We start from the raw sequence: 13,633 nt of genomic DNA, 5'->3' as shown, positions 1-13,633 counted from the left end.
TTGAACTTCAGTCTGTTGTACACGCACAGACGTGCATGCCCACACGCATCCACGTTTGCACATTTGCATGCACGCACGCATGCACACACACACGGACACACACACACACACACACACACACACACACACACACACACACACACACACACACACCTCACACACACACACACACACACACACACACACACACACACACACACACACACACACACACACACACACATACACACACACACACCTCACACACACACACACACACACACACACACACACACACACACACACACACACACACACACACACACACACACACACACACACACACACACACACCTCAGACACACACACACTACAGTATTCCTGTCTGGCAGCTGCACTAAGGCTCTACGCCACTCTGACTGGGCACACATGGTGGAGTGGGGAAGAGAGTACAATGCCCAGGCTTGAGTCACCTTAGTGCTTCCGTTCAGTGTTTCAGTGTATTCGTGCTCTGGGCTCTGCAACGTTCTGCCATCTGCCAAAATTCTACTTCTCTCACTCTCTACAGGGTCTAAACTCACTCTATTGGGCTTTTCAGCTTGCCTCCAAACAAATATTTAGGTTGCTTTAATCCGACGCACTTGGTTGAAGGCAGGTCTGAGGTTTCGAAATCACACCGTAAAAAAATGCTGTGTTGGCCCTACCGTGGCCTAACGGTGGGGCACTGGGTCACTACGCTACGACCCGATTTGGATTCCTGCCCGGGTCATTTGCCAGTCCTTAGCCGACTCTCTTTCCCCACTCGTTCCTGTCCCTCTCTCACTTTCCTATCGTTAATAAAGGCACAAACCCATCCAAATACATGTATATATTTTTGTAGCCCCTTAATTCACGCCGTACCTCCTGTGGCACGCTGTAATAGACATTGAAAGTTAACTACTATAGTACTACACTACTATGACGTATGACTATGCCTTTAGTAATACATTACGACTTGGTCATTGTCATTCTGGTAACAGCTGATTTATAATGCCGTGTCTTAAGGTGTTAAATGCTGTGTTAATTCAACACTTAGGCCTACAGAGTTCTCTGGACCCAAATCCACTCGATAAGGTGATAATACGATTTTCAGAGTGTTGACTTAACACTGCATTTTCACACAAAAACATGTATCCAAAGCAACAGGAGGTGAACACATGCCTGTGGATAGCTGCCAGAGTCCTTGATGAAATGAAATGAATTGAAAGCATCCGGTCCGCCAGGCTAATAAAGAGAGGAAATGGAAGAGAGGAGACAATAAATGGACTAGACAGAATTCCTCTTTTCTCCTCCAGTCCCAACATATTCTAGCTAGTCGAATAGCCGCCATAGTGTCTCTTCTTGATATCGCATTTCGCTACATTATAGTGTGGGGGAACTCTCTTAAGGCTTTAAATTTCACTCAACAATTTTCTTTTTAATGAGTCAGCAAACAATAATCTGCACAAGTAGGTTTTAAAGGTTCCCAGAGCCCACCCACTGCAAAAGTAAGCATAGAGTATGTGATATGCCTACGGAGAGAGAGAGAGTCCAGGCTCTTTGAACTGTGAAAGTGAAAGAGTGTGAGGTCCACTCCACACGGCTAAACAACATTCCCTCTTTATTTTGGAAGTCCTCCACTGCTCCACTGCTGCCTTGTCAACAGGAGATAAGGCAGGCAGGAGAGGCGCTCTCTCTCTCCAGAGCTCCTTATTTTGGTAGTGTGTATATTGGTCCACCCACATGCCTGCGTGTCCAGATCTGCCAGGCTAACACAGATGCCTTACAGGCTTGTATTTGGAGTCCAGATACTACGTGGCAGTTGAGCGTTACCTCAGTTCACACGCAACCTACTGTACTGTGCTCTCTCAGCCACCCCCCGCCCCAGGGCCCCTCACAGCTTTGATCGGGCCCGGGACAAAGCCATCCGAAAGTCCCTGTCCACTCACTCCATGCAATGTAATGAGGAATCAATTCTGCCCACCCACCCTGTCACTGGGCCCGGGACAACAGACCCCTTTGCCTCCGCTCCTGTTGTCTTCCCTGCTCCCCTGCTACTACATTTGCTATTTGCGTACGTTTACGGTGCTGTATGGACATGTATTTTGAAAAGATAAGGGTGCTATTTTTTGACTTTTCAGGCTTCATGTTCTGTTATGTTTAGCCATGTGGGTCATTAATGTCTCAACTGGGAGATAGGAAAACCAGGCGAAAGTTGAGGCACTGTTGAATAAAAGTAAGTGTTATTTCAACACTAAGAAATTTAGTTTAACTCATTCAAGAGTGTGTTTGGTTTCAGTGTTAAATTAACACTTCATGTTTTACTGTGTGTGTGTGTGGGAAACAAGTTCTGTTCCCCAGTAATCCAGCAGCATATTCGTAGGGTTTATTGTTGTTACTTGACCACGCAAAAAGGTGGCAAAACATACAGCTTTACTGCATTTGATCTACTCTAACCCTTTATTATTATTACTCATGTGTTGCATGATTATATAGGGATCAGTGGGAAGTTCCACATAATGATATGAATACCAACATGTGTCAGCATGTGTGTGCGTGTGTGTGTGTGTGTGTGCGTGTGTGTGTGTGTGTGTGCGTGTGAGTGTGTGTGTGTGTGCCTGTGTGTGTGTGTCTTTCTGTCTGTCTGTCTGACAGGCTGCCATGATAAGCGGCGTGTGTGTGATCCCTGGGCAAGACTGGGCTTCTGCGAAAGACGAAGGAGCTTCATGAAGAAACACTGTCCTCAAAGATGTGATCTCTGCTATGGTGAGGAAATGCCTCTCTCTCCCTTTCTCTCTCTCTTTCTCTCTCTCTTTCTCTCTCTCTCCCTTTCTCTCTCTCTTTCTCTCTCTCTCCCTTTCCCTCTCTCTTTCTCTCTCGCTCTCTCTCTCTCTCTCTCTCTCTCTTTCTCTCTCTTTCTCTTTGTCTCTCTTTGTCTCTCTCTCTCTCTCTCTCTCTCTCTCTTTGTCTCACTTTCTCTGTCTCTCTTCTCTCTCTGTGTTTGCATCATCTATATTACAACAGCAGTTGCTTACAGTTGTTTTTATCATAATTCCAAACTCACACAAAGCACCAAAACTTCCTTGTCGATGGAAAATTCTGATCATCTCTATTTAGTTTGGTGTTTGTCAATTTCATCAGAAGTTTTAAGACAGACACTAAACATTTTGTTCCCGTTGAAAGGATATTGTGTAGCCGCTTTTCCCCAAATAAACGTAATTAGTCCTGGTAGAGGGCTTGATCCCAGTGGCAAACTGTTAGAACCTGTTCATGCTAGTCAGCAGAATGTGTACTTGGCAAATCCGATACTCAGTTTAGCACTTGCACTCTGAAGGTACTTTCATAAGTTAGGATTTGCCTTTTGGTCTGAGAAATTGTGGTCTAAAACGTATCAGGACATATCTGCTTTTATATATAATATGGATATATGCATCGTAAATTGCTTCGATCATTGTTCACATACTCTTTTCACACTCATTCTAGCGTAGCGTTTTCACGCTGTTCACACTCTTTTCTCCCTCATTCTATAGCGTTGCTTAATAAAAGGGGAGAACAGAAGACAAATTTTTAATAAATTAATTTTAGTAACTTAGTTAGTAACTAATTAACTCTGTTTTAATAACTTTTAGAAACTTATTTTTAGTAACCCAACTATGTAACTTAAACAGTTACTTCTTAAATATTTATTGGACTGTGCTGCCCTAACAGCTTATGGACCTAGACGACTAGTCTATAGGCCATGTTGTGTTTTGTGTGTCTTTAATGTGCTTTGCAGGGCTTGAAAACGAAATTATTTTTCAAACGTTCCGTTCCGAACGGTTCAGGCAAGTTTCAGTTTAACGTTTTCGTTCCTGCAATCGTTCCCCCACAAAAATATCGTTCCTGAACCGGTTCGGAACGAAAAATAACGTTCGTTCTTAACGTTCCTGCAGTGTTTAACGGCCATATTAAGTCTATTTTCGTGGACTTTATCTTAAAATAGACGTACTCATTATTTCCCCTTGATTTACACAGCTATTCTCAAAAATAATAACACACCCAAAAACACTCAGATGGGCTATCCATCCTGGCAGATTTAACCGGATGCCTATAATTCTTATCAAAAGTAGCCTATGCCAGCCCAGTAGCGGTGGGTGGATGTTGATTAGGGAGGCACAATACAGAATAGCCAGAGAGAGTTCCTAAAAAATCTCTGGAATAGCGCAGGTAAACGTCAGCATAATAAGAGGTGTCGATAGGCATGGATATCAGTTCTTGCCTAGCTCTATTTAATAGGCCATCGATGAGGTTTGCAGCAAGTGAAACGTGTAAGTAAAAGGGACACAGTTTGCGCCACAAAAAAATCCCAAACTGTTTTGAGATGTGCACGATGCAAGGGGTCACTAGTTCTAAAGAAGGGACAGGTTGCATAGTCTGAAACCTCGGATATGCTCTCAGATATCGGCAACCAACCATCCCAATGCAAGTCCATCACCACAAAACCGGAGCGTCAAGCGTCACAAAATAGTAAGAGTTTCCACGTAGTCCATCCCATCAGCCCAGCCCTCTGCACGACAGAAGAAGAGATAATAACTTAAACAACAACAAATGCGCTGTCTTTCTCTAGTCCCTGCTTGTTGTCACACGCGACCTACTGTTCGTGATGACAGCCAGGAAATATTGCGCAATACGGAAACCATCGAAACATTGAGCGGGCCAGCTAACGTCAGCTAGCGTCTGTCCATCTGCCACGAATGACTTTATCCTGCATTGACCACAACAACAGATAAATAAGACGTCCTTGATTACAGCACATAAAACACCAGCTCTCACCTCTCTTCTCTACAACCGACAGTGGGATACGCTGCACACAGCAAAAGCACTTCAGTAACTTTACAACATAATTTGCCATAACCGCATTGAACATCGAGGCACTCGGCGGTGCCATTACAAGTAGTAAGCTAAACATGACTTACCCACCAGTTGCCTCTCGAGAGCACTCTGCGAATTAGGTTCATCAAATCGCCTATCCAATTCCTTTGCAAATCATAGACTGTGGTCCTGTAGGAATCCCAACACCGATCTCAAGACATGTTCTATTTTGCTCTCCATGGTGTCAATATAAAACTCTGTAGACTGTCCGTGAATGAGACTGAAGAACAGCGCGGGTAAAGTGTCATTTCTCTTACAAAAAACGTATTTGATATTGGTGGTCAACAACTTTAGGGCGGGTTTATTAGAGCCAACTTCCAATCACTACGAGAAAGCCAGGAGAACAGAGACAGTTTAGTTCTAGTTTCCTATCAAAATCTCTGAAGAGAAGCATATCCTAAAATGTACCCAGGAAGTTTCTCCATACAATGCGCAGTCGCACTCTGATTGGCCAATGCTCCTCAATATTTTATCAATCGGCGGCAAGAGCTCAGGTGAAGCAAAATGCTGTTTTATTTTTATTTTTATTATTATTATTAGAAAACAGACAAGTACAGTCAGAGACAAAATGCTGTTGCTGTATGCATGTTTCCCCTCATACAGTAGCCGAACTAAAAGACTGTCGCCATGGTTACTCCTCAAACAAAATCGTGCACTTGTATGAAATATAGAGAACGGAAAAAAAAACGTTATTAACCGGTTTGTGGATTTCAGAATAACGTTTTTGTTCCGGAACACTTGAAGACCATTTCGTTTTCGTTTCCGTTTCCGTTCCTTGTAAAATTCCATAAAATTTCGTTCGTTTTCGGTTTTCGTTTTCGTTCCTTGAACCGGTTCGGAGCCCTGGTGTATTTACATGTGGATTGCGGAGAAGTGTCATGGAATTTTCTGTGCAAACAGACAATAAAAGTTTATCTTATCTTATCTTATCTTATCTTAGATCTGTCAAATGGAGCAAGCCACTTTCATTCAATTTTACTCAAAATGCATGACTAGTGTGAACATGCTCTAATAATTGTCATCGAACTCAACTCACCCAAGGACCCATTACCTCAGTGTGACGACATCTGCAATAGAATATAATACATATCATCAGGTCACATGCTTCAGGGAGACTGAAACAGGTTCAGTCTGACTTTGATTTTCGTCCCAAACACACACACAATCAGGACTGCAATACAGAATATGTGTGCGCACGGTCCAGACTCATCTCTCACATCGCCTGTGTGTGTGTGTGTGTGTGTGTGTGTGTGTGTGTGTGTGTGTGTGTGTGTGTGTGTGTGTGTGCCTGTGTGCCTGTGTGTGTGTGCCTGTGTGTGTGTGTGTGTGTGTGTGTGTGTGTGTGTGTGTGTGTGTGTGTGTGTGTGTGTGTGTGTGTGTGTGTGTTCAGGGAACAAAAGGGTCAGCTGTCCTGGGCCCAGATAGATGGAGGGGCCCATAATTGTGTCTTCATTACATTTAAGGGGGGCCCTTTCAGATGATTTTGTTCTGGGTCCAGCCAAAGCTGTCAGCGGCCCTTGTGTGTGTGTGTGTGTGTGTGTGTATGTGTGTGTGTGTGTGTGTGTGTGTGTGTGTGTGTGTGTGTGTGTGTGTGTGTGTGTGTGTGTGTGTGTGTGTGTGTGTGTGTGTGTGTGTGTGTGTGTGTGTCTGAGGTAAACTAAATGAGTCAGACTGTGTCTGCCTTTGAACCACTCTGGGCCTGATGTAGTGTTTATCTGCTGGCTGCTGGCCAGGTGGCCCAGGTCTCTCTGTGTCTGCAACTCTCTCTCTCTCCTCTCTTCTCCTCTCTCCCTCCCTCCCCCCCCCCTCTCTCTCTCTCTCTCTCTCTCTCTCTCTCTCTCTCTCTCTCTCTCTCTTTCTCTCTCTCTCTCTCTCTCTTTCCCTCTCTCTCTTCCCCTTCTTGCCAAATGACGGCACCTACGTAAGTTGAGGGACGTGACTGTCATTGTTCGTTCCCTACCATCGTCCTTCCTTTCACTTTCCAACACAGTTTGCAGTGTTAATCTAACACTCAGCGGCTCAAATCGATTTAACATCTCCTAGACCAGTGTTTCCCAACCTATTTTGTCTTGCGTACCCCCTAAGCCTTATTGTCAGGCTATGAGTATCCCCTAAATTCAAGCTCTGCATCTCTTCCGATATCTATCCCAATGTGACTATATTCCATACAATTATTATCAATATACTTTTTCCACGTACCCCCTGTAGTGTGCTTGCGCAACCCTAGTGGTACACGTACCCCTGGATGGGAACCGCTGCTCTAGAGCAGTGTTTCTCAAACTTTTTCAGACTGAGGACTACTTTGTCCCCCCAAAAATGTTCAGGGACCACCTGTCAACTGAATTGACAGTTAAGGGGTGCTAATTCGACATTTCTGTACTAATGCCGATCTTTTATTTTTTATTCATATTACAAGCCTGTCTTATTGTGCTGAAAGTTTGACTTCATTTATGTTTAGCTTCGTAATGATGTTAGCTCACTGCAAATATAGCTTACTGCTAGCTTGTCTTGGAAAAGTAGAAATCCCCTCACGGACCACCTGAGCTCTGTCATGGTCCACCAGTGGTCCCCAGACCTCACTTTGAGAATCACTGCCCTAGTGGTACTCGTACCCCTGGTTGGGAACCTCTGCTCTAGAGTGTATTTGGCTCCAGAGAACTCTCAGAGTGTTGAATTAACTGCATTTTTGTCACTGTGTATCCTATCGTATCCATCTTATCTTGCAATCGTTCTTGCCTTTCTCTTTCTTCTTTTACAGAGCCTCTGGAGGCCATGAGCACGCCCACGCCGCCCCCTGCCAACGTCAAGGTGAAGATGGTGCCGCGCGGGAAGGTGGTGGGCTTCCGCTGTGGTACCAAGAGCTCCAAGGTGCTGCCCAAAGTCAGGTAAGCAAGGTACACTGTAATGCGCATTCATGACATGCTGATGGGATTCATAAAAAGACACATCGTGGTGTGCAGCCTTGGGTGGACTAATGTCTGTTATCAAAGTGTCTGAATGGCCGGGAGAATCATGAGCAGAGGCAGCAGTATGAGGTGCTGTTTCCACGTAGCTGGATATTTTTATATGTGGATATTTTTTTCTCCTGGTTGCATTGGTTTTGTATTGGTTTTGGCCTTCCGTTTCCACGTAGCAGATACCGGTATTTAAAATCCAGGTATAAAAAGCAGGAGGAAAAAATATCCTGTTTAGGGGGCTTAAAAGCATTTGTTACAATGGAGGATTTATTTTTATCCACATGTTGCGTTTACACCTCAACAGGAGAAAAAAATACCCTGCTAAAAAAATATCCTGCTACGTAGAAACAGCACCTCAATCTTGGTTCAACTCCTTAGAGCAGAGCCTATGCTATAACCTTACTGTCACCAAAATCGTAATGACTATGTCTTAATCTGTTACTTAAGGCTCTCAGTAATGTCTTTGCAATGTTGTTATGATGTAGTTGAGTATTTCCAGCACATAGTGAATAGGCCCGCCGGCGACCTGATCTGCAGTAAGAGGCTACCAAAGTTAAAATCCTGGCCCTAACGGTAGGGCACTGGGTTATTACGCCGGCGACCCAGGTTCGATTCCAGCCTGGGTCATTTGCAGATCCTTCACTGGAGATCATTTGCAGATCCTCCCCCACTGTCCTGTAAGGCAAAAAAGCCCTACAAATGTGTATTTTTTAAAAGAAAATAAAGAGCCCTGCCATGTACTAGTATCCCCCCCAGGCACACAGCACTTTCAATTTCACAAATTAGCTTGATGATTTGTGAGCTTGTTATATATTCGATAGTTTGGAACTAGATAGAAGTTGGATGAAATATGCGGGTGGGTTTTCTTTTGTTTTCAGAAGCCATGCAGCTCTGTATTTCTTAGCATGTAGAAGGGGAACAGGTCTGTACATGGTAACCATATTGGGTTAGGGTAGGGGAAACGGTTGGGGCTCAGGTTTGGAGAGTTTGTTTGTTTTATGGGGCCACCTAAATGCTTCACCAGCACAGTAAGGCCTCATTGGGATCTTGTCTTCTCCTAGTTGTGTAATAACTATGTAAATACATAAACGTATACAGTAACTTGACAAATTGTTCTGAACAGGCGACACCTACATAGTGAAGCGGTGTAAATATTAGGGTTAGGGCTGACCTGTGGGCAAACTGCTTTGCTGTCAGCTGTTTTTGTTTGTTTGATCTGGTGGCCCAAACTTCACTCTTCAATATGCCCCATAGATGTCCATGCCATGCAATGCTAACTCACCAGTTTAATTCTAACTCACCATAAATAAAGCCCCATTCATTTTCAATGGGGTTTAATTTCTGGTGAGTTAAAATGTCCATACCACCAAAGCACCAAAACCTGGCATGGAAATCTATGGGGTATATTGAAGAGTGAAGTGTGGGTCACCAGATCAAACAAACAAAAACAGCTGACAGCAAAGCATCAAGGATATCAGGGCTGCCATAACTCCCATGCAATGCCACTGCCATTGACTTCAATGTTAAACGCATCACGGCAGTGATAAAGACAAAGACAGTCCTAACCAAGTATTGAACATTGACATGTTATGTAGAAAATACAACATTTCAACTGATTTGATGTGACCCGAACTTTCTTTTTTTTCTGAAGAAATTGGTGATTTTATTACAATATTCTAATAATGTGAATTCCTAAATTCCAGGTTTTTTTGGAGCTGGAAGGCCAAAATATGTAAAAATAAACAAATGAATGATTGGAATAGTTCAAAATGTGGGCAATGCATCTACAATCCATGAAAGTTAAACATTATTGATGGAATTATGGAAATAAATCAACTTTTTCATGATACTGTATTCTAATTATATAGCCAGGATATGTAATGTAATTTAATGTAATATGATGTAATTGGTATTTAAATGAATCTAATTCTGTACTACCTACCCTCTGTCCCTTTTTGTTGTTGTTACTAGTTGGTATAAGGACGGAGAGCAGCTGGTCACCTCCATCCCGGGCTACATCATCATGAAGGGTCGCGACCTGCGCATCGTGGCCAACGAGTTCAACGAGGGCACCTACACCTGCCGCGTGCACCGCCGCGGCACCGTGGTCTCGGCCAACTCCTGGGCCATACGCCTCAAGCCGGACTACATCTCCAACAGCTGATCGCAGCGGAGCGCCCAAGTGTCGCCTAAAAATCACAGGCAGGTCACTATGTGAGACCATTGTTGAACTTGAGCCACCATCGCCTGACGTGAAGACATCGTCAGGTTACTACTTCAAGTTGTGTCATCTGAAATTTGAATGTGACTTCTGTTGCTGTGAGAGAAAGACAGCATGAGCGAGTACCATCTTTGTTTTGTTGAACCACCATCGCCTGATGTGAAGATGTCAAGGTTACTCCAAGTTGTGTCATCTTGAAATCTTGAAATGTTGAATGCGACTTGTGTTGTTGTTAGAGAAGCGAGCACCCTAGAGTGTCAACACTGGGAGACCAACATGTTCTTTTGAGTCGCATCTTTGTTTCACTGAAGCATCATCGCCTGACGTGACTGTCAAGAAGTTACTTCAAGTTGGGTCATCTGAGATTTTGCATCTTTTACCGGCGATTTAGTTCGCCAGTGGGTCGAGACTGACTGCCTTGATACATGGGGGTTTTCTAAAGTGCGAGAAACAACATATGGTGGTGGTGGTAGTGGTGAAAGCAGGGCCTCTACAGCTCTGCGGTCAGGAGTGTTTTGCTTCTGTTTTTAAGAGCCCTAACCCACCATGGACCTTCTCAAAGACTTTTTTGCAAACTGGCATCTGCTATTTCTATCAGTTCAACAACACCAGAGACTACTTATCTCTCCGTCTCTCTCTCTCTTTTTGTCATTCTCCATTCACTGCAAGGTATACCTGCTGTACGTGTCTGGGCCTACTTGAGAGAAGTTGTGCACAGGGAGAAGTTTTTTTTTTTTGTGGAATGGCGTTCCCGTTTTTTCCATTATTGATTTGTACTGTACTGTATGTTCTACTAATCCCCCATTGGTTCCCACATCCTGCTGATGGAATGCTCTCCCCTTCTGAAATGCAAAGACGAACATAAATGACTGCACTGCATCCTCCTCGGCACAAGTGGAGCGTCATTTAGGATATTTAGATGAACAAGGGTCTTCGTTGAGAAACACCAATGCTGTGCCATTAAGAGAGTGATGAAAAAGTCTTTTGCGTGGACATCCCGTCCCCTTTTTCTTGATGTTATTGTTCCTCAGTGTTATGGGCATGTTGTATCAGGCTATGTTTTGATGTTATTTGGTTGTGTAGCCTGCCAGTCAATCGATGGATGTATTCATGTGTTTGTACCAATGCATTGTAGATGAGTTGATAAAGTGGCCATATTTAGATGTTGAAAGGGCTAACCTTCTCATAGTCTAGTTTTATTTGTTATTATACAATGCAATGTGACCTGTGTTGGTGTTAGAGAAGAGATACAGACATGTGTAGCAGCATAGTATTTGGGTATATTTGTTTCAGTGACTTGTTTTTTGCATAATGTTCCTTGATCAAAAGTACAATAGTTTGTACTTTTAGGCATACACCCTTCCTGGACCCGCAGTGGTAAAACCCCTTACTAATATTCAGAAGAGAAAGAAGAAGAAGAAAACAAAACACAAACAACTGCATTCATAATAAAAACATTTATTACATTTGACAGCTATTAATCCTGTCTCGATGTTCCACGGTGCTTACAAAGCAACAACCGCTACCGTCAATGGAAGACTGTAACTCCTAAAAGGCTCATGGAGAAGAACGAAGACATTTTAAAAGCATAACGTACACTTTGATCTGAGACTGGGCAGACTCGTGTGTGTTTACCTTTTCGATGCTACAGTGTTTGGATGTGTTTGTGTCCTCCACATGATTAACCATCCTCTCTGATGAGGTAAGAATACTCATATCGCATCAGAAAGAGAGAGCGGAGAGGGGGAGAGAGAGAAAGAGAGAGAGGAGGGCTGTGCAGACTATGAGATGGGCCCCTTCCACTTAGAAGTTTATTTTAGTGCTTCTCGGGGCATAGAAAAGGAAATAATAATATCTGGTGAAGTAAGCAAAGCAAAGGGAAAAAACATCTCGGAGCACATAAAAACGAGAGGAATGTGGGTTTCCGTTAGAGCCCTTTCCATTAAAAAAAAAAACAGAAAAAAAAAAAAAATGATTGTAATTTAGTTTTCCCAATACGTCCCCCCAAACTTACTGACCTATCATATGCCAGTGTATAGTGCATCTAATATCTGTGGGACAGTATACAAGCCAGTCCCTTGGGAGCAGAGAAAGTTCAGAGTTCTGGAATGTAGCTGAAGATGAGCTACTCTGGCACATATCGTGGAAAAGGGCTTGTAACAGAAAGATAGAAATTGAGAGAGAGAGAGAACATGAGAAGGAGAGAGTGTGTGAGAAGGAGATAGAGTGAGACACAGAGAGAAGGGATGAAAGAGAGAGAGAGAGAGAGAGAGAGACGGTGAAGTAATAGCGAATGCTGGTCACGTGATGATGTCTGCGAGACGTCTGGCTGAGTCTGGGGGCTAAAAGGGGGCATGGGGAGGGCTCAGGCACACAATGCTCAGACACACACAAAAGTGCCAAGAGCTTAGGGTCTCGCACAGAAAAACCTGCGCCCCCCCGATCACCCCCCAAACACACACAGACAGACACACACACACACACACACCGATACACACACACACCGATACACACACACACGGCTACACACACACACCGATACACACACACACACACACACACACACACACACACACACACACACACACACACACACACACACACACACACACACACACACACCATCCATGGTCCCCTATCCCAGTTCTGGAGCAATTTGGTTTTTTTTGGCCTCCAATGTGTGAGCAGTGCACACACACTTCTTGATGAACACTGTGTCTGTGTCAGGGCCTGGTGGTGGGACTGTAAACAGTAGGGTCTTGGGGGTCTGTGGGTTTGGAAACGTGGTGTCCCTAAGGAACCCTGGACTGGAGCCACTGCACCACACCACACTGTACTGGACTACACTGCACTACACTGCTGAGGGCTTAGGAGTGTCTGTCTAGTGGAGCCTAGGGTTGGGAACCCTGCCCACTACACAGAGAGAGACGGACACACACACACGGACACACACACACCAGACACAGGGAAGAGAGGGAAGTGTGTGTGCGTGTGAGCGAGAGAGAGAGAGAGAGACAGAGAGAAAGAAAAGACGATAGAGAGATAGCGAGAGTGAAAGAGGAGACGGTACCGAGTGCATAGTACAGAGAGGGAGATACTGGACACTATAGACAGAGATAAAGCACTGCAGCGCATCTTCAGCCCCATCATATGTCATTTACATTCTTTAGCGTGAGAAGTAGAAGTAGACGAGGGAGAGACCAAACAAGGCGACCACAAACGCACGCAGACATGTCAATTAATCCCAAGAAAGTAAAGTGGCGGTCGTCTGGGAAATGATACATTTCAAGGCTGCGTGACCCATACCCTGGGGCTACGGAAATTGGGTAAATGCAGAGGGGAGATGAGCGGTCGAGGAAGGGAGGGGTGTGAAGGGGAGGGAGGGGGGCCAAAAATGGTAAAAGGATTTGGAGCTTCAAGGAAGAAAAAAAAAAAAGAGAAAATATATAGAGGGAGATAGACATTGAGAGAGAGAGAGAAAGAACAAATCACTTAGGGAAGCACTGTAGTGGCTAAAGCTTCTCTCCCTCTGCTTCACTCACTCTCT

At 44.2% G+C, this 13,633-nt stretch overlaps 1 protein-coding gene across 1 annotated transcript in view; it reads left to right on the top strand.

Moving 5' to 3' along the window:
- Positions 1-12,568, top strand: part of mmp23bb (matrix metallopeptidase 23bb) — a 23,388-nt gene extending 10,820 nt beyond the window's left edge. Inside the window, exons 6-8 of the mRNA XM_063205563.1 lie at positions 2,653-2,763; positions 7,667-7,793; positions 9,837-12,568. Coding sequence (XP_063061633.1) covers positions 2,653-2,763; positions 7,667-7,793; positions 9,837-10,029 — 431 coding nt within the window. The 3' untranslated portion in view covers positions 10,030-12,568. The remainder of the gene's footprint in view (positions 1-2,652; positions 2,764-7,666; positions 7,794-9,836) is intronic.
- Positions 12,569-13,633: the final 1,065 nt, after the last annotated feature.

The sequence above is a fragment of the Engraulis encrasicolus genome, chromosome 8, assembly GCF_034702125.1.
Source record: "Engraulis encrasicolus isolate BLACKSEA-1 chromosome 8, IST_EnEncr_1.0, whole genome shotgun sequence".
Taxonomy (NCBI): domain Eukaryota; kingdom Metazoa; phylum Chordata; class Actinopteri; order Clupeiformes; family Engraulidae; genus Engraulis; species Engraulis encrasicolus.
Note: the sequence above shows the minus strand (reverse complement) of the source record. Positions and strands in the feature narration are given on the sequence as shown.